At 48.2% G+C, this 25,890-nt stretch overlaps 2 protein-coding genes across 2 annotated transcripts in view; both read left to right on the top strand.

Annotated features, from left to right (window-relative positions):
• oxr1a (oxidation resistance 1a) overlaps window positions 1-22,033 on the top strand; it is a gene marked incomplete in the record, with an annotated part of 32,779 nt that extends 10,746 nt beyond the window's left edge. The window contains 12 exon segments of the mRNA XM_067237440.1: window positions 1,065-1,178; window positions 7,956-8,105; window positions 8,429-8,613; window positions 9,614-10,293; window positions 11,691-11,850; window positions 13,131-13,296; window positions 16,726-16,806; window positions 18,078-18,203; window positions 18,856-19,008; window positions 19,260-19,355; window positions 19,535-19,608; window positions 20,154-22,033. Coding sequence (XP_067093541.1) covers window positions 1,065-1,178; window positions 7,956-8,105; window positions 8,429-8,613; window positions 9,614-10,293; window positions 11,691-11,850; window positions 13,131-13,296; window positions 16,726-16,806; window positions 18,078-18,203; window positions 18,856-19,008; window positions 19,260-19,355; window positions 19,535-19,608; window positions 20,154-20,289 — 2,121 coding nt within the window.
• Window positions 22,034-22,529: 496 nt separating this feature from the next.
• LOC136944729 (zinc finger protein 300-like) lies at window positions 22,530-24,515 on the top strand. The gene is made up of 2 exons (XM_067238611.1): window positions 22,530-22,760; window positions 23,116-24,515. Exons 1-2 carry the CDS (start codon window positions 22,586-22,588, stop codon window positions 24,081-24,083), a joined length of 1,143 nt encoding a protein of 380 aa, XP_067094712.1. The 5' UTR covers window positions 22,530-22,585; the 3' UTR covers window positions 24,084-24,515.
• Window positions 24,516-25,890: the final 1,375 nt, after the last annotated feature.

Raw genomic sequence — 25,890 nt, 5'->3', positions numbered from 1 at the left:
GTCACCACATCTGCCGTGTCGCGTTCATCACGGTGTTTCGTCTCAGAGGCCCGAGACGTCCGTCCCGCAAAGTGAAAGTGGTCCGTTAGAAAGTGGCGTGTCAAGTAGGCCGTCCCTCCACGATGCTCTCTGTGTTAAGGGGGACCCTTGGAACGCACCCTGTGGTGTTGACCGTGTCTGTGCCAGTTGGTCTCTCCCTCTCCCTCCTGGCATCACAACGACATCCACTCAGTAACCAGTGAGTTCTGGAGAGCTATTAGTACCTCCCCTCAGAGTGACCAAGGGAACCACCCCCAGCCATTTGAACACGTCGGCCAGCCAGCCGTTTAACGACACAGCCAGCTGTCCAGTCAGCCAGGAGCACGGTCATCTAGACTGCAAACCAGTTGTCCAGACAGTCAGTTTTCCTGTGTCTCTATTCCCTTAGTCAGCCAGCCTGTCATCCAGCCAGCCAATTGTTAAGCCAGCCAGACAATCATCCAGTCAGCCAGCCAGCCAGTCAGTCATCCAGTCAGCCACCAAACAGCTCACCACTAAGTGATTACTGAAGCGTTTCAGATTGAACACACTCCCCTCTTAAAATTCCCTGGCCCCTTTGAGAATCTCTTAAGAGGCCAAGAGGTCTGAAGTACTCCCACCTGGACCTAGAATAACATGGCGCACGCACATACACACTTACACACACACACACACATTCAGAGAACAGCACCTCAGCATGAGAGAACAAGATCCTTCTGCATGTGTTCCTACCAGCTGCACAACCCGCATGAACATATCTCGTATGGTATTTTCATTGTCCCCTTCTTCTTCCCTTTCCTGTTTGTCGTCTGTGATTGATATTAGGTTACCGACCTACACAATCACATGTTATCAATCCTGTGCCTGCATTGGGTTATACAGCGTGCGTGCGTGCGTGTGTGTGTGTGTGTGTATATGTGTGTGTGTGTGTACGTGTTTGTGTGTGAAATGCATGCGGTACGGTGTGTGTGTGTGTGCGTGTGTATATGTGTGTGTTTGCACAATGGCCAGGCCTGTGTCAATACAGCCATGGATTGTGTTTGCAGGTTCTGTACGTTCCTGATCCTGAGTACATATCCAGTGTGGGAAGCTCCCCCTCCCTCAGTCCCGTCAGCCCTCTGTCTCCCACCTCCTCAGAAGCTGACTTAGAGAAGGTGACGGTATGTTGACCACCTGCACCTGGAGTCCGCTCACACACACCCACCCACACACACACACACACGTACACACACGTGCACTGGGAAACACCCTCTCGTGCGTTCGTTCATACCCACACGCTATTCTTAAAAGCGTAGCTACGCAAACACATACACCTACAAACACTGACACTCATGGACATGCACAAACTCCCGCTGCACGCACATGCACAAACAAACATACGTTTCGTGCGCACACTTACATTTAGTCATTTAGCAGACGCTCTTATCCAGAGTGACTTACAGTAAGTACAGGGACATTCTCCCCGAGGCAAGTGGGGTGAAGTGCCTTGCCCAAGGACACAACGTCATTTTGCACAGCCAGGAATTGAACCAGCAACCTTTGGATTACTAGCCCAATTCCCTAACCGCTCAGCCACCTAACACTTGTCCACACAGTGTCACATCCTCAGTCCACCAGTCCGAATCCAGACTTATCCCTGAGTATTTATTTTTCTCTTAAGGAATCCAACAGCAAACTGCAGCCCCTTGTTCAAACCTGTCTGGAGGACAATGCTGTCAGCAGGGAGTGTATTAGGAGTGTATTAGCATGAGGGCTAGGCTTTAGGCTGTGAGGTTAAGACAGTCTTATTTTAGTGTGTAACCAGGTTGGTATGCAGCAGGGAAGGACAGGAGGGAGCAGGTTTGGTTCAGCAGGCGAGCTGCAGATGCCGTTTTTGTGGTCCTCTCCAAAGGACGACCTTCCTCTATAGACCACTATATAACCAGGCCTTCTCTGATTGGTTCCTCTCCTCTGTCTGTCAAAGTTTTCCCCAGATCCCAGAGCTGTCTTTTCCAGCACCGAAATGAGCCTTCGGTTAAAACGTCTCGTTCACCCCATGTGACCCCCCCCCCCCCCCCCTCCAAGAAAAATAACTGGTCTCCATGGCAACCTGACTCCATTCCGATTTTTCTTCTCTTTTTTCGGGGGGTCGCCTTATCAGAAAATGGTGCTGCCGTCGGCCAAACGAGCTGCTTGGATTCCTACCCATCCATAGAACAACTCTCCCTCTATCCCCCCTCTTTCTCTCCCTCCCTCTGTCTCTCTCCCTGCCAGGATGAAGGCCTGTTCATTTAGCAACGTTATGAATCTATTTAGGTCACGGCCGGGAAAACAGAGTCACATTTCTCGTCTGTAGAGGGAGAAGGATGAGCCTGGCAGAGGGGTGCTGTGACTGCGGAGAGATTCGGCCCTTTAAAAAAGACTCTCCTCCCATATTTAGGCCCACTAATAAAGGAAGCGTCTCATTCACTCAGACCAGAAGCAAGGGTGCAATTTTTGAGGATTTGTTCTAGGGGTAGAATTACATTGCGGCACCGTGTGTGTCTGTGTGTGTATGGAAGAGGTGTTTCGGGCTGCATTTAGGTGCTCGTCTAATTTGCAAGTGAGAGGAAGGAACAGCCCACTTCCTCTGCTTATTTTAGAGACGCTGCCAAGCTTTTAATTACCAAGCTCTCTTTCTGTGGACTGTGTATTACCCAAGGACGTTTCTGGAAGGAGATGTGCCTCTGTGTACCGTATATTACAGCAACGCACCCACACCGCAAACGTGATATCTGTGTCCTGGAGAAAGAGAAAGCTTTTTCCTTAGGTTTTTCCTTTGGTTTTTCCGTCCTAGTTGGACATTAACGTCATGGCAACTTTCGTGTAAAGAGGCAATCTCTGAGTCAGTGATCACATGGTCTCGGTAATGTTGCCTTTCAGAGTGTCAGATATGAAGAGCGTCTATGTAAATACGTCAAAGGTCACATCTGTGACATCTAAATGGTGAAGTAGCAGATTGATATTTCTGATAGCCCTGTCGGGTGGTACAGCCAACAGAAAGATCACATGTCGCCTGGCTGACCGTCGTCATTATTCTATCTGGCAGGGTCTAGCTGAGTCTGGTCAATCTTGCTGCGGCTAGCTGGGTCTGTTGTGCCATCTGGGTGGGTGGACATGTCCTCTGTCCTCCAAACCCTGGCCAGACCTCTGGACTCTCCCCTATGCTCCGCGCCGTGCCCAGACAAGCTGGCACCGTCTCGTCTCCTGCCCTGACCTCGTCCTGCCACAGCCCTGTTCCTGCCTCCCTCGCTCCAGCCCTGTTCCTGCCTCCCTCGCTCCAGCCCTGTCCCTGCCTCCCTCGCTCCAGCCCTGTTCCTGCCTGCCTCCCTCGCTCCAGCCCTGTCCCTGCCTCCCTCGCTCCAGCCCTGTCCCTGCCTCCCTCGCTCCAGCCCTGTTCCTGCCTCCCTCGCTCCAGCCCTTCCTTCCTGCCTCCCTCCCTTCGTGTCTTCCTTTTTTCTTCGGTTCCGTGAGCAGCAGTAGGCTAAAATTAGGGTGGAGAAAGTAGAACCAGTGTAAATTACCTGCTGATCCCAACTTGTGCCAACTAGACCAAAGTTATCTGGTTCATCTATTTCAACCTTGCCAAGAGCCCCACCTCTAGAAACCATCAGGTGTCTGTGCACACACCAACCCACACACACATGCCACCTGCCTCTGTAATGGTAAAAATAAAGTTACTTTGGGTTTTGTGATCTATTTTGTGACAGAAAACATCCACTAGAGGGAGCAATACATCCTAGGGCATCCTGTTACTGCATTACAAACCAAACAAAAACAGTGTTATTCCTAGAAACACAATACACACTATACCTGTTGAAGATTGAACGCATTAACAGATACATGTTGGTATTTGACCCAAACATCAAGGGTAAGGCTGAATATCAGAGGTATCTATTCATCGCCCCCCCCCCCTCCCCCAAAAGGCAGCATCAGCCACTAAGCCCCCAGTCTCAGGCTAAATATCGCATGCACCCTCCATTCCTTCCCTCCTCGATCCATGTGTCCTGCTTCCTTGTCAAGCAGTCTCAGAAGGAAGGACCCGTAAATCCTTCTCCTCCTGCGACATTCAGAGAGAAGACTGAGGAGAGGAGATGGGGGAGGGGAGTTATCGAGGAGAGGCTTCCAGCCCCAGTTCACTCGCCACTGGGGTGGATTACTGTGGGGCTCCACTCCCGCCTTCCCAAAGCCTCCATAGATAAGCTCCAGATGGGCCACACCCTCCATGCCTCAGCGGCTCTACACACACACACGCACATGAACGCACGTACACGCACACACACGGATCACTGTTCTGCTTTGATCTCGAGATTTTCTATTCACGTGCCTACCACAACCTTCCAAAGCTCTTTTTGCCATGTCTGACACAGTGCACCTTGTCTGCAAGGTCATAGGGGAGAGTGAGGAACATCACAATTCTGTTGCGATGGTTGAGAATTCCAGGATTGTGTTGCTATGTTCAGGGGCCCACTACCCGTGTTACCAGGTTAGTTGTTTGTGTTGTGCTAGAAGGAGACTGGCCCTCTGTACCCGGTTTGACTGAGTAGAAATCCGTCTTTGTGTAGTGCACACGATAGACTAGGCACCGATGTCAGAGCGTTGCATGTTTAATTGATTCTATGCAGAGTTACGATGCAGAATCGATATGGCCCAATCGCCATTTCTCCTGATGTTGGCTTGATCGTTAGCGTTTAGCCTCTGTGTCATGTGTGGCTTTGAGGAATATACAAGAACAAAACAAGGTGTCAAGGACTGGTATTCATGAAGGCTAAATACATTCTGGCTTGCAGGCTGCTGCCCAAACTGTCTATAGAATCTGCCTCAGAGTTGATGAATCACTCGTTATCTGATGCAGTGCCCTACAAGAGAACAGGTTAAGTCAGCTGTCTTCTTTAGGGTTTTCAACTCGTGCCATGTGGAACAACTTGAATGTACATGTGTGCACTTTTTATATCCATGTGTATATATAAGGTTTGTACACTCAATGCTCCATATACATTTACATTTAGTCATTTAGCAGACGCTCTTATCCAGAGCGACTTACAGTAAGTACAGGGAAGCAACCCCGAAGCAACTAGGGTGAAGTGCCTTGCCCAAGGACACAGCGTCAATTGACACGGCCGGGAATTGAACTGGCAACCTTCAGATTACTAGCGACTCCCTCACCACTCAGCCATCTGACTCCCTGTATAGATGCGAGTCATTTATTTCGCATGTCAAAACAACAGCTGGGTACAGCCACACCAGGGGTGAAATCACCCAGCAAGCTGTGCTTCTCCCACGGTCCCCTCCACACCACCTGGGGGAGATGTTCCCCACACTCTGGCAGCCGTGTGGGCACCGGAGGCAGGGTGTCAGAAGCCACAGTGGTGGTGGTGGTGGTGGGGAGGGGGCCGTGTGGGAGGGAGGCGTAGCTGGCAGCGCTGTGCTAGCTCGCTCGCTGGCTGACACACCACCACACAACACCCTGGCCTGACTGCTCTCAGCCGGGTGTGATGGTACAACAGGCAGACGGGCGTGTGTGTGTGTGTGGTCACCGGTGCGCACACACGTCGAGACTAACCGTTATGAAATGCTAGCTATGGACAACCTCGTTGTTTTGAGTCTGGTTTGGCCAGAGTCTTATGTCTTGTACAAGGAAAGTGAGTTTGTAGGAAAGGGAGTTTTGGGTCAGTCTGTGCAAATAGTCCTCCTCTCGACCTCTCAGCCCCCCCCCCCCTCACAGGGAGCTGGCCCTGGGAGGGGGGCAGGCAAGGGGGTGCTGCTTGTCACACTGCTGTGGAAGATCACAGGACCACAGCAGCAGAGGCCAGAGGAGAACAGGAGTCATTCGGAAAGTGTCTGGACGGACGAGGGGTGGACGAGAGGGAAGGAGAAGGGGGGGGGGGGGGGGGGGGGGGGGGAGAGAGAGAAGCTTGAGAGGAATCTTTTGAACTGGAGTGGATAAGCCACCGAGCTTCCCTCACTGAAGTCATGTGCCTCCCCCCCCCCCCTCCCCCCCCCCCTCTCTCTATCTCTCTCTCTCTCTTTTGTTTTCATCTAAAAGTCCTGTTTTGTTTCCCAGCCTCTGCTCCGTGTCGGGTTCCTATCAATGCTGTCTTCCAGTGAAACATTCATGTGATCCGCTCTCACAGGGCAGCCTTGTTACTGTGGCTGGCCTCTGACCGATTTGTTGTGGCTGCAGCGGCTGGCAACCCCAGCCTCTCCTGTCTGGGGGTGTCTGGGCTGCTGCATCGGGCCAGTATAGGTGAGAGGCTCCTGGCTGGCTGTCGGAGGCACTGGGACACGGAAACACGGAGGTGTGGGAGTTGGTGTCAGGAGGGCAGACGGCTGACTGGTGTGTGTTATGACTCTCTGTGTCTCTATCCATCTCTCACTCACTCGGTGTCTCTCTCCCTCTCTCTCTGTGTATATCTCACTGCAGATTCCTCTTCCTCTTACATTCACATTCATTCAGTCATTTAGCAGACGCTCTTATCCAGAGCGACTTACAGTAAATACAGGGACATTCCCCTGAGGCAAGTAGGGTGAAGTGCCTTGCCCAAGGACACAACGTCATTTGGCACGGCCGGGAATCGAACTTGCAACCTTTAGATTACTAGCCCGATTCCCTAACCGCTCAGCCACCTTCTCCTGTCTCTTCTCTGTTCTCTGTTATGACACTTCTCCTCTCCTGTCCATCAGCCTGCTACCTACCTACCTACCCACCCATCCCTCCACCCAGCCAGCCAGCCTGCTACCTACCTACCCACCCATCCCTCCACCCAGCCAGCCTGCCAGCCTGCCACCCAGCCAGCCACCTATTCTCCCAGCCCCCCAGTCAACCAACCACCCAGCCACCCTGTCCAGCCAGCCACCCTGACCAGCCAGCCACCCTGACCAGCCAGCCACCAAGCGAGCCTGACCAAACACGCCATCTGGGGCCCAATGCTGAGTTTCCATTAAGGATGACTGAAGGAGCACATGACTCATGTCTGGCTGTTCTTGCTAGCTAGCGTCCTCTCTAAAGAAACACATAGGAACAGAGGCTGAATGTTTTCACCTCACTCACGATGCAGGAAACACGCACGTGCCTCGTGTGTGTGTGTACTATACTGCTTGATACTATATGTTCATCCACAGTGTGTTTGATGAGAAAATTGAGCAGGATCTTTTCTGTGCACACACAGGCACAAACACACACGTACGCTCACACACACACACACACACACACACACAGGGGAATGAGCGGCCTCTGCTGTAGCGCTTGATGTAAGCTAATGTTTCATTAGAGCCTGAACATGACTCTAGCAGATCCTGTTTAAGTCATGCTGACCAGGCGTCCAGCTGTGAACAAGCATTCGAATCAGTGCCTTCGTTCCGGAGGAATATTTAGGTCTAGTTAATCGTCTCTAACCGAGGGAGAACGTTCATTTAGAGCCCTAGTTGGATGGCACCGGCTTTTTTACGTGATTGCTTCGCGGCGCAGAAGCCACCTCCGCATCTCTGTGTGTGTGTGTTTAGAGACAAGGACTGATTAGTTGATTCTAGGGAGACAGAAACTTGTCGATGGTTTAAAACACTGGATCGAGCCTTGAATTTGTGTTTGCATAATGACTATTTAATCAAGTCAGACCGCAGCATAATATTTTGCGTGGGATTTGTGACGTGACGCAAATAGTTTGTAATTTAGTTGCTCCCAACTCTTAAGTGGGAAGCTTAGTGTTATGGCTTGTGTTGATACTTCTGTTGATACAGATTTTGGACTCGTGGATGTAGATTTCACACTGACGTGTTCAGTGCCGCTTTGGCAAAACACAGAAATACGTCATTTCAGCGGCACGCAAAAAACGCCCCGTGTCACTGAACACTGCTGCTCTCTGCCTCCCGGCCACCCCCCCCTCCCCTCCCTCTCTCCCCCCTCCCCCTCCTCCCCCCAGGACTCCGATGGCCCCTCTAGGCCCGAGGCTCACCCTCCGCTCTCCTCCGCCCTGCGCCATTCCCGCGTGGTCTCGTCCACCTCCGAGGAGGAAGAGGCCCTCACGGAGAAGTTCCTGAAGATCAACTGCAAGTACATCACAGACGGCAAGGTGAGCCGATACCTGACCCCCTTCTCTCAACCCCTCGGGTACGGTTCACTCAGTGCTCAGGGGGATGTCTTTTTACTATGCCTTAACTGACATGTATCTCTCTATCCCTTTCCTACATCTCACCCCCTTCCTCCCTCCTGCCCTATCCCTCTCCCCTCGTCACCCCCTTCTCTTCCTCTGTTCCTGCCTCCCACCTCTCCCTCCCTTCCTCTCTGTATTCCCTCCCTCCTTCTCTCCCTCTCTTCAACGTCATGCCCTCCCTCTGCCCCCCCCCCCCCCCCACCACCAACTCGTCGTCCCCCCTCCTGCCCCCCCCCCCAAAGGGTGCAGTGAGCGGCGTGCTCCTGGTGACGCCCAACAACATCATGTTCGACCCCCACAGGATGGACCCCCTGGTGCAGGCCCACGGCTGCGAGGACTACGGCATCATGTGCCCCCTGGACGAGGTCATGTCCGCCGCCATCTACAAGGAGGTCACCGACCGCAAGGTCCGAGAGGCCGTACCCCTGTAAGAGAGAGCGCCCAAACAAGCCCCCCGACACAAACTCATGAGCACTTTTAACGCCTCTCACCCTGGCTAGACACACGAGGATTCCCAGAGCACCAAACTTCCAATTCTGTCTGTCCCATGCCAAGATATTACCGGAAATTACTGGAAGGCTAATGAAGTAGACGTCCTGCCTCCCACATTTGGATTGCTCACCCATTTGCTTTATGTGAGATATTCTGCTCTGTCGGCTGTGCTCAGTCTACACCTCCCACAGATCTCTGTCTGGGCTTTTAAAAATCCAAGGCCTCTTTTTCTTGGCACAGATTGCCACCAATTCCATAGCGTTCAATTGATGCTATGATTCAATTTACCGTTATAGCACCTTGAAGAGTCTTTCGCCCTTCTCCCCAAGGCCTGTGTGGATATATGTTTGTGTGTGTGTTTGTGTGTGTGTGAGCGAGATGGGAGGATCGGGGGGCCGGCGTGTGTTAAGGCCGCTTCAGCGTTGCAGTTATTGTGATGTGTAATGACTGTTGTGTGAGTGGGCCCAGCTGTGTTCCCAGCCCCAGTCGAGCCTCGACGTCGTGAGTGCGGCGCACAGCTGAGCAACAAAGTGCCCGTGTGTGCCAACACCGTGGCAGCCCGCGTGTGGTGTACACACAGCTGGGACGCTCTGTGCTTTCTTTCTAAGGCCTTTTTTATATTTTCAACAGGCTTTGGAACCTGTTGAGAGGGGAGGGAGGGGTAGGGGGGGGGGGGGGGGGGCTGCAAATGATCTGAATTCCAGTCTGGGTTCAGCGTGGTGTCTCGCCCCCTCCGGAGGTGAAGGAAGCTCTTGGCATGCAGATCGTGTGCAAGTTACGAATGTGCTGTGGCTCTTTCGGGCAAGGATGAGAAACGGGCTTGTAAAGTATCGACTGTATTCTCATTGAGATGCTGACTGAATCTCCTCTCTGCCGTTCTCTGTTTTGTCCCCCCCCCCCCCCCAACCTTGACACACACATTCAAACACACTCAGGAACCTGGAGCCACTCACATCCACCTCAGGTCCTCCTCAGGCAGAGCCACGTCCGGGGGAACCAGGAAATACCAGCGGCAGCACCGCCCACCGCAGCATCGAGGGCTCCCTCTCAGAGGACGTGTTCACCGAGTCGGACCTGTCCCCCATCCGGGAGGAGCAGGCCTCCTCGGAGGACCTGCGCCTGGACAAGTCCTCCGGAGCCTCCACAGAGTCCGTCCAGACCGTCACCCAGCTGGAGGCGTCGTGCTCCAGCCCAGGCCAGGGGCCGTCTGGCTCCAGCACACCCCAGGCCCCGGGTAGCGCGCGTGGGTCAGTCAGCCAGCCTGAGGGCCCTGCCAGCGCTACCGCAGCGGACAATCCAGACAGCCACACTGCCACACCCAGCCAGGCCCCTCAGGGCCCCCAGCAGAACAGTGTAGAGAAGCCACTCAGCACAGCCACCAGCAGCACCAGTCAGGGGCCTGCCAGGCCCTCTCGCCCCACCTCCCAAAGCTCCACTGCGGGCACCCAGGAGCCCACGCAAGGCCCGGTCGGGGAGGGCCCCCGGAGGGCCTCGCAGGCGGATGAGGAGGAGCGGGGGAAGAGTCCCACTATGCAACAAGGCCTGGAGCAGGGAGGGGACATACAGCAGGGTCAGAAGGAGGAGGCGGAGGAGGACCAGCAGGGCTTAGCTGAAGGTTAGTAAACCTGAGGGAGAAGATATCTTCATCTTGTATATCGTCTTGCTCTTGTTGACGTTCTCACCCAGAGACGCTGAAGTCAATATGAACGTTGTATCTGCACGCAGTCGTTTTCTAGGAGTGGTCGACCATTTTCTCACGCTGAGTCACCGTCTTCCAGTCTTATGTAGCCGCACCCCCCCCCACACACACACACACACACACGCCCATGTATCACAGAAAAGTTTTGCCCTCTCCGCTCCTCAGAGCCCTGGCTCGCTGTTCGCTCCCGATAACCTTTCCGCCGCAACTCTGCGCCAAGCGAGCAATAATTGGAATGAGAGAGGAGAAAGGAAAAGTCTGAAATCTGTGAGTCGTTATCACCTGCCGGGAGCGCGTGCCTGAGCAAGGCTTTATGGGGCTTTACACCCAGCTTTGATCTAGGGCTCTGTCGGTCTCGGCCGCATGCACTCCACACGGCGATAAGCTCGGAAACTATCAGACACACCGACGACGCAAACAGACCTAGCAAACGTTTGAGGGTCGGGGGAGGGACAACACAGCACCGATTAGACTAACATCAACACCCCCCTCCCCCCCCCACACACACACACACACAGTTAGCATTCAAACGCGTCTTTTCATCCAGACAACACTGCTCTTTTCAGGTTCAGGTTTATGTGTTTTCGAGTAAACACTGGATCCCGTCGCTAGACTCCAATTTCAGCCCTGTCAGATAGGTTTCCCTGTTGTCAGGGTCCTTAAGCAAGTGTGTGAGTGCCCTGCTGTCATCCTGCCTCCACATACGGGCTGCGGACTCACACACAGCTGTGCCCCTATTACCATCCATCAACTGGCCACAATGGGAATGAGGTTTTCCCTCTCTCTCCGGTAATTATCATCCCACAGAGAGCCAGTAGAATGGCAGCACTTATTCACGGGCAACACAGCATGGTGGCCCTTTTCTTCTCGACACATTACCATGGCCGGTGCCAGCGAGAGAGCGACTTCAAAAACAAGGCGAATTACACACTGTCAATTAATGGGTTTAGAAATGGAATTGGTCCCACTGAGATGTGACATCCGTGTAGATTTCTGTTTTCTTGGTCCTGTGTGCTGGCGGCTGTGGGAGCTTGTGTCACACTCGTGTGTTCTGAAGGCTCCAGCAGAGCTGCTGTCCTGATGGGAGTCTTGGTATGGGAGCAAGGGCATAATCTGAACTGTATCTCTGTCACTGTACTCTGTGGTTCTGGGCTCTTTGTCTTGTGTCCTCTGCTGTTTATCTGGCATGGGAATTGGCATTTGAGTTGGCGCTAACAGGACAACAGGGGGAAAACCCTGTCATAAAACACAACAAAGTTTGTATATCTTTTTTTGGAATATTTATATTTTATATCCTGTCCTGTGTCCACCAGTATCTGTAGGGAGGCGGAGGCACCGGACCCACAAGTTCCTATGTCTGCGAGTTGGCAAACCCATGAAGAAGACGTTCCTGTCCAACGCCAGTGCCTCCATGCAACAGTATGCACAGAGGGACAAAAAGCACGAGTACTGGTTTGCAGTGCCACAGGAAAGGTGAGATCGGCGTTACCATGCACAAACAATACACACACTCTACACACATGCACACACATCACATACGCCAAGGCAAATGTGGTTAAAGTCCTGGCACATGCAGTTTTATACCTTCCCAATCACACACATACACACCTTGTCATTCTATTTAATCTCCATGGTTCATCCCTTCATACCTACTGAAGTGAATAGGTGCATGTTCTTCTGGGTTGGTCTCTTATTGACTTGGGTATGTAATGGAGTTTTAGTGGGTCTCTGATTCTTCATCTTTGGATTTCAGGTCAGCTTGGATAAAGGCTTGCTCAGTCAGCAGCGTTAATAATTACATTATCATTTTGGCCTCACAATGTGAAGCCAGCACCAGGAAACATGCATTACAGTACCAACCAAACTGTGAAATGTGTTTTCCTTGTAAATTAATCCCAATTGTGGCAACAGTTTAATACGATAAGTGAATTCTGAAAAGCTGTTTTGTCAGAGGCAGCTTTTAAATACATTTTGTTGAGTCCTCGTCATCATTTTTGGCTCCAGCATAGAGATGTCCTTTGATGTCTTTTGCCGTGAGGAGGGAAAGAAAAGGGACAGAGAGAGAGGAAGAGAGAGAACGAGAGAGAGAGAACCGGGGATGAGGTCAGATATTTTCTCCCTCTCCAACCCACTCCACTCAAAGTGTTTTCATCTCTCAGCTGTCCGTGGCCTTGTGTTGTACTCCTATCATCAGAGAAATTCTTCACACACAACAGCAAACTGCTTTTTTCACTCAAGTTAGCTAATCTCATTTCAAGCTGACAGGCTGGCTGGTGCTTGGCCTACAGTTACACACACACACATGCCACCCACCACCACAACTCCTCAGTGTGATTTTCAGTTGGAGCACTGCAGCTTTTTCACGCCAGTAGTCATTTCTACAGACTCAGGCAGAATGTGGCGGTGGCCTGACCCAGATGAGAAGCGACCTGGAAGATCTGTGTAAAGTGTCCTGACAAAAGAAAGAGTGCAGAGACAGAGATTCCACAATACAGGCAGTCAGCACAGACGTTCATGCCTGGCTAAAGATGGCGGCTCTCATGATTGTGTCCCACTCAGCATTTTGAAAATCTTTTCTGATTAAAAGGTCTATTCTGATGCATCCTATCCAAATGAAGAAACTCCAGTCATGTTTGTCTTAAGTAATTTGTGTGTGTTCACATGCATTCTCATGTGTGTGTGTGTGTGTGGGTGTGTGTGTGTGTGTGTGTGTGTGAGTGTGTGTGTCTTTCTTTTGTGTCTTCTCCCCCCAGGTCAGACCACCTGTATGTGTTCTTCATCCAGTGGAGTCCAGACATGTATGGGGAGGGTATGGGAGGAGCAGGGGGGGAGCCAGGCTTCATGGTCGTGAAGAAGAACGAAGACTGTGAGACAAGAGAAGAAGAATCCATCACCGACTTCAATGTTAAAGAGTGGGAGGTAAGGGCTATTGAACTGAGGTAGTAACTAGTCTTATGTGTTCATGGTGGTGTGCTCTTTGTTTTTTATTGGCTGGATGTTCTGTAGTATTAGTTCATGGGTTATGCTCATGCCCAGCTTTGAACCGTTGAGTGATTTTCTATCATTTGATATGATTATTTAGTATGTCTCTGTCTATTGTAATGTGTTTATTTGACAGTTTCCTCCCATTCGGATTATTGTGGATTTTTTATGATATGATCAAAGTATTTCACTGTTCATCTACCATAACATTGTTTTGATCAATTGGGCAAAGTTGAATGTGATCTGTGTTGCATTTATGGTTATTGTGTAATGTGTGTGAAATTAATATTTCCTTGGTTTGGAAATGTGTTATTTTCACCCAAGCTATGCTCACAGTGTTTTGCATGATTGTGTAGTCGTTCTTTCTCAGTCAGTCATCAGTGTGTGCTCTGTCGCATGCATATGTAGACAGTGTATGGTCATGTGTGTTGGGTCACAAACAGAGAGTGTTGCTGTTGCTGGATGTCTGGTACTGACAAAGAACTCCACCTATTTCTGTTGCTCTTAGTGATAATTGCTGAGAGGGAGAAAAACCTGTTTTTTATTCTTCCGAAACTCACATGACTATTATTTTTGCACTTAAAGCGGCATTCCACCCACTCAATATGGGTCTTTTCTGTTTCTTGTTAGTAGCTTTATGACATCTTTGATTGCTCAAAGATTTTCTGGAATTAATGCATCCACACTCACACATACACACACCTTAACGCATACAAAAATACACTTACATACATACATACAGATGGTCCAATAGATAATCATGTTGAAGAAACACAAATTACATCTCCCACATGCTTATAAACTACTAATTGTACAAAGTGGATTAAGGCACCTGTTAGTCTTCTGAGTCATCTGGTTGTTGGCAGCCCTGCTAGAAGTAAACTGAGAGAAATCCATTGCAAATAGAAAATACTGAATTTATGGCTGTCGCTTGGATTTAAATGTTAATGTAAATGAATGATGTGGGTAACAAAGTGGACTGATTTGTTTAGCCCAGTAGAAGCCACATGCTCCGGTGATTTGAATAAGTAAATAGTCACCTGCTTTTACTTTGACACAGGGGTAAACCTGAGTTTATTCCTGTTAAACAAAACTTGGAATGGCTTTTGTTGCCAATCTGTTGCAGACTACTTTTTCAGTGTTAGTGAAGGCTGTTAGCCTATGGTGTATGTATACAATATTGATATAACAAAGAATATATTTTATAGGCATCATTTGTTGATAAAATGAGTGACAGTTTAGGCTTTGCAATAATTTGTGTGTACTGTAGTTTAGAAAGGAGCAAATTATGTTACTGTTCCTTTAAAACTGTCTTTCGAAGTGAACGCCTTCTTTGTGTCGCCAAATGAAGATCTTGTCGTGCTCTTGCCATGCGTTCTCATTGGCTCTCCAAAATGTCAAACAAATCATATTTAAACCCAGAAAAAAAAATCTATTTTAGTTAGCAAGCTACTAGTAGCCAACTAGATTTGTGAGCCGTCTGTACTTGACCCTCCATCGAGGAGATATTGGAATTACCACAAGAATCTGAAATGTGACTTCCAGTTCAATTTCGCCCAGAAATAAAGAAATGTTTTCTAGAAGGGTGAAGGAGGGAAAACAGCTGACTCCTAAATACACTTATGTATGTATCTGTCCATATGACTCAATGATTGTGTGTTGTTAGCTTGCTAGGCTAGTTGCCTAGGAGGACTAGTGCAAGTGGCTAGCAGCTGCTCATGAAACCTGAAACTTACCAAGCAGAAGATGTGAAGTTTACAGTTTGGGGTTGTCTGTCGGGTTGGTAGTTTGGAAGTTCTAGTTTGATACCAAAAAAGGGCAGTTGTGGCTCAGCAAAAATGTTCGGCAAAGGGTTAATTATCATGTTGTCCAACTGTTTACGGGATGCCAATCCCGAATGGATGACATTTTGTCTGATTTATGAGTCAAATGAGTTAACAAGTTAGCCAAGCTGGGTAATATTTTTATAAACAACTATAGGACTGATACAGTCGTGTTTATAAATTACATGTCATGGCAATAATATTCCTTGTGTTGCTGGAGATAGATGGCTGTTAGGAAGAATGAATTCCTTTGTTCCCATGCTTGGGTAGAATAAAGAACAGCCTCTCTCCTTTTTGCTTTCTCTTTATCTCCTTGTGTCTCTCTACACACATGCTCATTGCCAGCATCTCTTTTCTCCAAAGACTGTACATCAGTGCTTTAGATAGGCAGCGAGGAACGCTTGGACAGCTGCATTTTGAGTGCTGTAGTTTACCCTATCTCCTACATTATTGAGAACTCTGAAGTGGCATCTTGTTTGCCAAAAAGTTACTTACACCACCAAGAAGGTGGCTAAAGATTCACTCTCCACTTTCTTCCATGTGAACTCTCATCCAAGCCATTATCACCCTTGAATGCAGTTGTTGTGACCAGGAGATGGGTGCTATTGAGCTATATTTAACCTCCATTTGAAAAACAAGAACTATGCCCCAAGGCCATGTGTACTGGATGTGGTAGTGGTGTTTGAATTGTTTTTATGGATGTGGAAAGGAATTTGAAAACACTGAGGGGCCAATTTCAACATAGTGAAGATTACTTTTATGCTCTATGCATGTTTTCTTAAAGCTGCCTTGGCAACAGCCATGTTTATCTCGAGTTTTCTTTGCGTAGGCAGGGCCTAGGCTAGCCTAAATCCCCCATCACTTAAGTTTCTGGTCTGTTTGTACTGTAGTGTTAAAATTAAGTAGCTTAATACAGTGTTTGACAGCCAAAGAGGGCTTGTTTGGATTCCTTTACTTGACCTACTCTTTTCTTATCCCTATATTTGGCAAGTGTTTTGTTTGTTAGTAAAACATCAGAGTGTGCATTATTTCTGATACTTATGCTGTTACACATGTTGCTAAAGAATAGGAATCAACCTGGCATTGATTTGGGCCTGATAAGCAAACACGTTCGTTAATGTGTGGGCATATGCCGTGCGGAAGTGTCTGAAAGTTCAAGGACAATGGTCTGGGCTTTGCTCTGGCTAAAGTACGGTTGTGGGTGAGAAGACTTTGATTCTCAGCCTGTGTGGACACTCCTCCGTGTTGGATCGCTTTTCTTATGTTTAGCATAGCCATATCGACCAGAGGTGATATGGGACAGATTACACAAACATGCAAAACACTGCTGCTGCTAGCTATGTGTCAGTCCTCCATTGGACTGCAGTCCATCATATCGCGCCCCAAAGGCTTGTCCTGTTACTGCACTGTGTTGTGGAGTCTTCCCTGTAGCTGTAGAGATCCGTTTGAGATGATCTGAAGTTATGTCTCCACCTCCAATTGCACTGTTCCTCTCCCTCCCCTATCGCCAGCAGCATAGTCACCGTCATGTTCCTGTCTCCAGGTAGTGTCTCTGACTGAGTACCACCGCCGGATCGATGCGCTAAACAGCGAAGATCTGCGCTCTCTCTGCAAGCGGCTCCAGGTGCCCCACCCTGCTCTGCTGAGCGCCTGGCCAACACTCTAGCCTTCTACACACTGTCACACTGTACATCTATTGGCCTACCTCAGGCTCTGTTAGCGGATGAGTTCTTAGATTTCTGTGTTAGGCTCCCCTCTACCTAGTGTGTGTGTGTGTTTGGGGGGAGGGGGGCAGCTGTGTCTGGTGTCCAGTGACCAATCAGGTCGTCCAGCGCTCTCCGCTGACATCACAACCTCATCAATAGCATCTGCCACCAACCAGGGAGCCCCAAAGACCAGGGAAACGTTTCAACTGGGAAATGGAGATGTATGATTAGGAGAGATACTGTATAGTGAGAGAGGAAGAGAGATGCCATTGGCTGGGTTTAGGATAGGATAGGTTCTCAGAGGACAATGCAGGTCATTCACGGGAACCGTAACATGAGCACATTCGGGCCACCAGCACCAAAGCGCACAATCAGGTCTGCTTCTTTTGAAAGATAAACAGTTGGCGGGCCAAGCCAAATCTCTACTGGAGCCGCAAATTATTCATTAGATGTTTGTTTCCGATTCCCCTCCTGCCTTCTCCTCTGTGAACGTATGGTTCTCTCAGTAACCACAGTCACTTCTGAGGGAACCAATAGCATCGCCTCCTCCTGCTGACGACGTGTCGCAAACAGCAGTGCTACTCTACAAGATTCACTGCAGTGATCTTAGCAATGATGGTCACAGACGGCTTCAGTAGTTTGATGGAGCTTTGGTGGAACAGAAATGTGCCATATACATTTGTTTACAGCACCATGAACACGTCAGAGTACATTTACATTTAGTCATTTAGCAGACGCTCTTATCCAGAGCGACTTACAGTAAGTACAGGGACATTCCCCCCGAGGCAAGTAGGGTGAAGTGCCTTGCCCAAGGCACAACGTCTTTTGTCACGGCCGGGAATCGAACTGGCAACCTTCAGATTACTAGCCCGATACCCTCACCGCTCAGCCACCTGACTCCCAGAGTAGCTTCTAACCACATAGACCTGTGACACAGCCTACCACTGTCCTGACACCCTGCTATATAGCTAACACCAATGCTGGCTGTTTGCCAACAGGACGTGTTAGGTTGTTTTTAAACCTGAGACAAGGGCAGGGAATACATACCCCTTTTAAAGCCTTAAACTGGAGTTGGCAAAAGAGATCAGTGTATTGTTGTCTGGTGCCAACAAGCAGCCAGCACCAGGTTACATCTTCAGAGAGGGTTGACTCTGCTCCGAGCATCTCTGATGGCCTCTCTAATTTCCAGATAACCACCAAGGAGGAGGTGAACTCCAAGCATGGCACGTCCATCAAGACCGAGCTGGAGCCAGAGACCTTCAGACCCAACCTCAGCGAACCCAGTGACCTCCTGGAGGCCGACCAGATAGAGAAGGTACCCGATGCTCCACCAGTCGCACGCACCGGACAAACACGAACATGCACACACTCACACAGGCTGCGCTGTACTGATATATGCACGCAGAGACTCAAACATAGACACTTGCACAAGGCAATTCCAACTCAATTGGAATATTGATGTATGGATTGCTAGTGGACCAGGGGCTTCCTGAGTAATGGTCCAGGTACTGTGGGCCTTGAGCGGTGAGCTCGTCAGCAGTACCGAGGTGTGCTGACCTGGGGATTCTTCTGGAACACGCTCTGAGGCCTGCTGACGACATGGTGCTATACCTCCACACAGACCTGGGGAACGTCTGTGGGCCCAGGCTGCTGCAGGCCAGGCTCTCTCCCTCTCTCCCTCCCTTTCTATCCCTCTCCCTCCAGAGTATGTGCTGTGACCGCTTGGAGCCCAGTTACTCTTCTATAAAGCCTGCCAAGTGAAAAGGTCACTGCAGGAGTAATGGAGCATTGATGGCTGTGCCCTTTCTGTAGCTCATTTTCTTTTTTTTTTACTCACTTTCTATGCTCCCCCCGCCCCGCCCCCCTCTCTCACTCACTCACTCACTCTCTCTCTCTCTCTCTCTCTCTCTCTCTCTCTCTGTGTCTCTCTCTCACTCTCTCTCTCTCTCCCCATCCTCCTCCTCCAGCTCGCCAAGAACCTCCCTCCCCGTACCGTGGGGTACGCGTGGACGCTGGCGTTCGGCACGTCGAAGCACGGCATGAGCATCAAGAGCCTGTACCGGGCCATGCAGGGGCAGGACACCCCCGTGCTCATGGTCATCAAGGACAGCGACGGGCAGGTGAGCGCGCCGTTGCCGCCTTCCGGTGGGAAAAGGCATTCAATAGCGTATGCTTGTTAGGTCAGCGGCAACACCGCACCTCACAGGGATAGTGGAATGTTCCAGTCGCTCACGACGCCAGGGATAGGACTCCAGCCTTGAATTGAGGACAGGAATGCCGTACATTCTTGGGTAGAAGATCTGCCATGTGAATCAGGACGGCTAGATGGTTCGATTGCGCCGCGTCATTTGGTTTTGTCTTGTTCCTGCAGGTGTTCGGAGCGCTGGCCTCGGAGCCGTTCAAGGTCAGCGAGGGTTTCTACGGAACCGGGGAGACCTTCCTGTTCTCCTTCTCTCCGGAATTTGAGGTGCGCAGGTCTCTTGCTGGCTGTGACTTGCTCTCACTTTCTGAACTCTCCAAGCTAGTCAGCTGCAAAGCGTTTTTAGTTGGCATCGCGCCTCTTGTTATGTAAAGAGATGTGAGGATTTCTCCCCCGTTTTTCCACAGTGACAAGTCTGTTGAGCTGGTGGTTTTCTGTCCTGACAGGTGTACAAGTGGACAGGAGACAACATGTTCTTCATGAAAGGAGACATGGACTCCCTAGCATTCGGCGGTGGAAGGTGAGCGCTTTACACTTCTAAACAGAAAACAACAAACGCGGAATATAAAAACCATCATTACTTGACTATTCTGCACTACATCATCAATAGAACAGGGATTTTCAAAAGGTGGTTGATTGAATCGTGTTTTGGCTGTGAGAGCCACATGGTCTTGTGTTTTGTAATAGACTTCAGTAGACAACAGTGGCAATTTTAGACCCTTTTTACTTGCTCAAGCACCCCTAAATTTCATCTCAGCACCCCTAAAAAAAATATATATATATTTTTTTTTTATTATTCTTGTTTATTATCATTTAATGCTGGTATTTCATGAAGAAAGAGACATCCTTAATTTTTTAATTCATTCAATATTTTGCATAATAACAAATAAATGTATTAATTGTTATCCAGTGAAATTAGAGATGTATTAGCAAGGGGGTTTAACACTTTTGCAAGGCACTGTATTCATGTCACATTCTCATTGGTGGCTCAGCATCCCTAAAGGTCTGATCCAAGAATCGCCCCTGGTAGACAAGTAGACCTTACGTTGTTTTCTGTTCCTGTAGCGGGGAGTTTGGTCTGTGGCTGGATGGAGATCTCTACCACGGCAGGAGCCACTCCTGTAAGACCTTCGGCAACCCCATGCTCTCCAAGAAGGAGGATTTCTATGTGCAGGACATAGAGATCTGGTCGTTCGAATAAGTGACCGGGCCTCTGCAGGGAATACATGTGTAAAGAAGTTTAAAAAAAGGAGACATCCTGAACAATGGCCGCGTCCCAAACCGAACTGCACATCACATCACATCTGGGCTCCCCGGGCCGGCGGCCCGCCTGTCCGCCAACGGGCGCTTTGTCGTGCGTTGCTACTGCAGTTATTTACAGAGCTTTTACTTTGTGAAACTTACCTTTGTGTGTATCTTGTTAACAGCCTTGAGTCTTTGCAGAATAGGGGGATGTGAAGTCAGGGTTGGAGGCTGAGGAGATGTGTGGGTTGGGTGGAGGACGTAAGACGGGGAAATGGAGAGAGGGATCTATTAGGTCTTCGAGGCATCGGATCGGCCCCACCTCGCCCAGGACAGAAGGTGGCCGCTCAGGTTTGGGACTGCAGAGACAGAACCGGCCTGGTCCAGGTCTACAGAACTTTAAGACGCTCCAGGAAATCCCCTGTCTACCCCAGAACTGTGTTGAGTCAGTCACTAGGACGTCTGTGGTGTCTGTGGTGTCGCGCTCTGTAACAAGGAGACCCAGTCAACAAAAAAAAGAATAACATGAAAATAAAAACATTTTAAAAAAGAGAAAAAAACACATTCCCTAGCTCTCATTGGAGGGGTGTTTGACAACCTGGAGTGTGTGTCAAGGGCATCATCAGCAGGGTAGGATGAAACTTAAGGAAAATGTCGTTTTTTAACATCTGGGGTTTTCTTCTGAGTATTGTGTATTGTAGTCCCCCCCTGTTCATCACAGCACACTATCTCAAAGCACATAGCTATAATCAGAGTTACCCATTGTCGTAATGTTCTGTTAAGTGGGTGTACGTGTGAGTCCAGCTAACGCCAGCTCCCCTCCAGGAGTGTGTACTGTTCGTAGACAGTAATGTGTTGCAATAGATTTGTGGAATATGCAAATGACTGTCCTGTGACCTCAAATATTCCAGGTGGGCACTTTTCCCAGACCTGCAGTTCTTTCTGAGAGAACTTGTAAAGCTTTTACGTCTTGATACACAAATTGCTTTTCTGGGTATAGTTTGAAAAGCCTCAGACGTGGTTAACTGTTTTACATGCATATATGACAATTATATATTTGTATATATGATTATATAGATTATATAATCATATATATATATTGCTGTTAAGTGTGACAGTGATCTTTTTGTGCTGATATTTCAGCTGGTACAAATATAATGTATATTACCCTGTAAATTAATGTTAAAATAGTAGATTTGTTCCTATATATAAATATATATACATATATATAAAAGTGTGGATTGGTGGGTTGCTTCTAGCACTTTAATCTGGTGTAAAAGTGTATGGCCAGGTTCCTAGACTGTTAGCAGTAGCTGTACAGTACTTTTTTGTTTAGAACATAACCATGTTAACTGTTAGTAGAAAAGCTTGCTGCTACTTTACTATGGAGGGTTGACCAGATGCTCTAAAATAAAGGAGCGTGTTGGAGTCTGTATGTGGAAGAGTCAACACAGCATAGTTTCAGTCCTTGTGTATCGTGACGTGAGTCAGTCTGTAGACTGGCCTGGTTTCAGACAGGCAGATGGAGAAGGAGTATAAGGATGTACATAACCTCTCAGCAGCTTTCTTCCCCTTTCTGGTCTTCCACACCAGTATTTGTGTCCTTGTGGAGTCACAAAATATAATATGGGTTTAATGCTCCAAATATTTCACCAGAATACAATGTATCAGTGATGTATAAATAACAATAAAGCTGAATCAATTGTTGTAAACTGGGACACGTCAGTGATTGACTCAATGGGCTACTGCACAGTGAAGTATGAGTTTGGGTGGCCTTGAAGAAAACGTTAGAGGTCGCATGGGTTACGTATGATTGCAGTATCATTTGATATAGTCAATGCAAGTAATGCCAAACAGAAAATATGTCCGTTAGCTTTAGTTTGCATTAAGCAATATGAGCACCAATCATTTCAATTGCATGGTGAGGGGTCCATCTAGTGGACACTTATTTTAAACAACATTAGGTCAAAATAAATTGAGGCTTGAATCTGCCTTTTTGAACGCTTGGATCTTTACTAATAGAGTCCAAATACACTTTAAACGCAAAACAAACATTTGGAGATAGTATTATTATTAACAGTTGATGATATAAGTAAGGCGCAGCTTGGATCAGTTGGTGATATATTGGTCCTTCACTCGCGGCTTAAACGTCGCACATTGTTTACGTAGTCCTGATCCTTGCGAACGTCGACGATTCTTTCGGAATCAGATAGCTAAACCAGTGCTGTATTTTAGCAATATTTTTTATCGTCAAAATGAAGAAAGAACAATTTCGACAATTTCTGGCTGAGCGACTGACCGTGGCAGCTCTGGAGATCTTTTCAGCGGTAGAGAAAACGTGGGACGGGTATCAAGAAGAAATATGTCGTTTTAAAGAGGAGAATGGTCGACTGCAACGGCTCCTGGACAATGTTAATCTGATTCCCAAAAGTAAGTTCTTCTATAGCGTCATTAAGTAGTTCCTTCATTCATCAGTTAGTTTCTGTTTTTGGATGCCAGAAAAAGTGATTGTAGGTGGAACTACTAGGTGTCATGGTTGCCGTGGATAAAATAAAAAACAACAACAACAATAGCATAAGTTTTACTTTGTTCTGTCGAGTGAACTGCTACGTGTGCCTGAACCGACCAAATTATAAAATATTCTCCCTCACACTAATATTTCTATGAAACACGGTTCGCCCAGTTGCCATTCTTAGTGATTTCACAAAATGTAATCAAAGAAAGACCATGTCCATCATCACCTTTAGTAATATAACAAGCTCACCCTGTTTCTCTATCCCTCCAGACATCACCCAGCACTGTCTCTCAGAATCCCCAAATATTAAAGTGGAACCGGAGCTGTGGACCATTCACGACACAGAGCAAGATTCAGACCTTACTGACCTTCCGCTTCCTTTTCCCCATCTATTAAAAGACTGTGATCAAGAGGACCCATCTCTGGTCTCTATCGTTTACCAGCCTCGAACTGTGCAGAACAGAATAGGGCCAGACCCATTCCTTCCTGTACCAACTGTCTCGACTCACCGGGTCAAAGCAGAGGCTTATGGAGAACCAGCTTGTGACTCTCAGCCCCTCTCTGCTGTAACCCCGGAATATTCTACACCTCAGAGTCTGGAGAAGGACAGTGGAGGACTGCTATCTGAACTACATACCAGAATATCAGAGAAAGCACAGATCTCAGTCAGCCAGGCAGATTCTGGAAACATCTACAGCATGAATAGGCCAGTTGAATGTCTGCTGGAAAAGAAGAAAACGGTTAACATCACATTTTGCAGTAAACGTTACAACACAGGTTCTAAACTACAGATAAATGCTCAAAGTCATTCTGGGGGACTACACCATCAATGCCAAAAATGTGGCAAATTGTGTGAAACGAAATATAGCCTGAATGGTCACATGCGGACACACACCGATAACTTTATTCAGCAGTCTGTTCTTAAAAGTCATTTAAATTCACACACAGGAGGAAAACCGTATCAGTGCCAAGAGTGTGGCAAGTCGTTTGGTCGAAATGGAAGTCTTAAGGATCATTTGAGGATACACACCGGATTGAAACCATATCAGTGCCAAGAATGTGGCAAGTCCTTCGGCCGAAAAGGTAGTCTTAAGGATCATTTGAGAACACATACTGGACAGAAACCGTATCATTGCCAAAAATGCGGAAAGGCCTTCTGTAGAAAAATTGACTTAAATCTGCATAGTAGGAAGCACGTAAATGAGGCACCACATCCATCTGTTGAAATTGCCTTATAGGTAGACCATGGATCAGTTGTCATGGATGGAAACCATCACAAGATTCAGGTGTAAAAACATGTTCAACTGTCTTCTCCCAAGTCCCTGGTTTCTTAACCCTGTTATCAAAGCAAGTGGAGGAACAGATTCACCTTTGGGACAAAAATCATCCACATTTTGATGTGTAGCCTTCTCTGTGTATTGTAATTTGCTTTTGTAAATATGTAACATTGATGGACAGGGTTCCCGTGGGGTCTTTAAAAGTCTAAAACTCTGAACTTTAGGCCTTAAAACGTCTTAAAAACGGCCAGATCTTCATCCGAGGTCTTAAAATTCTGAGATTAACAAGCGTTTGTCAGAGGAGACAATATTTATGAAACTATGTGAAGGTGAAGTCCCACATCTCACATGACCACAATGTAACTTAAGTTAAAATAAACCATTTAAAATTAGGATTTGAACCCAGGCTGTTGCGGTACTGCCCCAGCATGTCTGAAAGAACACGCACACTAACCCAGTGAGTTAGTTCTTCACAATTGTTAACAAGTTTCTCAAAACAATAACGGCTTTCTCAAAACTGCACACATAAAAGAAGACCTCACACACAAATTGCTAAACCTGACACTCCCTTTGCAAGATGACTCTTTGCCATCAAATCTCTTACCTGTTCACAAAATGGAACTCGTGTTCTCATTTGGTACACACAGCCATATTTTCAAATGACACGTGCACACCATTCATAACAGTACACACAACTAAGTATTTGCTGCACACTACCAAGCATTCACAGCACACTGTAGTGCAAAATTGAAAACAATTATAGAAATGGAACACACCATATGAATGACAATGACTCTGGAGAATGAGCCATTTCTCCTTTTTTTTAATGTCTCTGTGTAGGCCTACTTTAAGTCAAACATAAAACGGCACACAAATATGCAGGGAAAAAAGTTTTATTTCTGAACAGTACACTACTGTCAACGGGCCTGCCCCCCCCCCCCCCCCCTGGTTCCTTACTGCCTCATCTACATCACAGGCGATGTTCTCCCTGTCCAAGCAGCGTTGGAAGAAAGGCCGCGAGTGGCGCATGAAGCCCTGCCAGGCCTCAGCAGTCACATCGCCACAAGCTTCCTCCATGGCCTGGAGCAGTGGGACCCGGCCCTGTGGGTCCCGTTCATACACCTTCCACCTCCAAGCTGAAAAGAACTCCTCGATGGGATTCAGGAAAGGAGAATAAGGTGGAAGGTATACAACTGAAAAATGTGGGTGGTCTGGAACCACTCACGCACTTGAGCAGCCCGGTGGAAGCTCACATTGTCCCAGATGACAACGTGATTGATCAGCTGTGGGTCATTTATCTAGCCAGGTGGTACCAGCAGGTCTTGCAGGCCATCCAGGAAGGTGATGAGACGGGCAGTGTTGTAGGCCCTTATGTGGGCGTGATGGTGCAGGATCCCATGGTGGTTCATTGAAGCACACATTGTGATGTTCCCACCACGCTGGCCGGGGACCTCAACAATGGCGCGCTGGCCAATGACATTTCTGCCCCGGCGCCTCCTCTTCACCAGGTTGAATCCAACTTCATCAATAAAGATGTATTTATACAGCTCAGTGTCATGCTCCTGGATACGCTGAAACAGACTGCATGAGAATGCAAGTTATAGTATAGACACAGAGAGGTCAACACAGTGGGCTACAGTGAGACACTGTAGAAAAGGAACAATATTGGATTACAGATACAATACATGCATGTGTCAGTGCTGAATGTATGGGACTTACAAGCACAAACTCTCACCGTAACTCCTTGATGCGTCTGTGTTCCGGTCAA

The sequence above is a fragment of the Osmerus mordax genome, chromosome 6, assembly GCF_038355195.1.
Source record: "Osmerus mordax isolate fOsmMor3 chromosome 6, fOsmMor3.pri, whole genome shotgun sequence".
Taxonomy (NCBI): domain Eukaryota; kingdom Metazoa; phylum Chordata; class Actinopteri; order Osmeriformes; family Osmeridae; genus Osmerus; species Osmerus mordax.
Note: the sequence above shows the minus strand (reverse complement) of the source record. Positions and strands in the feature narration are given on the sequence as shown.

What these genes read in the sequence shown, in the direction of transcription:
- LOC136944729 (XM_067238611.1), top strand. Translation starts at nt 22,586, where the DNA reads ATGAAGAAAGAACAATTTCGACAATTTCTGGCTGAGCGACTGACCGTG. An exon ending in TGTTAATCTGATTCCCAAAA is followed by an intron (nt 22,761 to 23,115) that starts GTAAGTTCTTCT and finishes CTATCCCTCCAG; the next exon opens with ACATCACCCAGCACTGTCTC.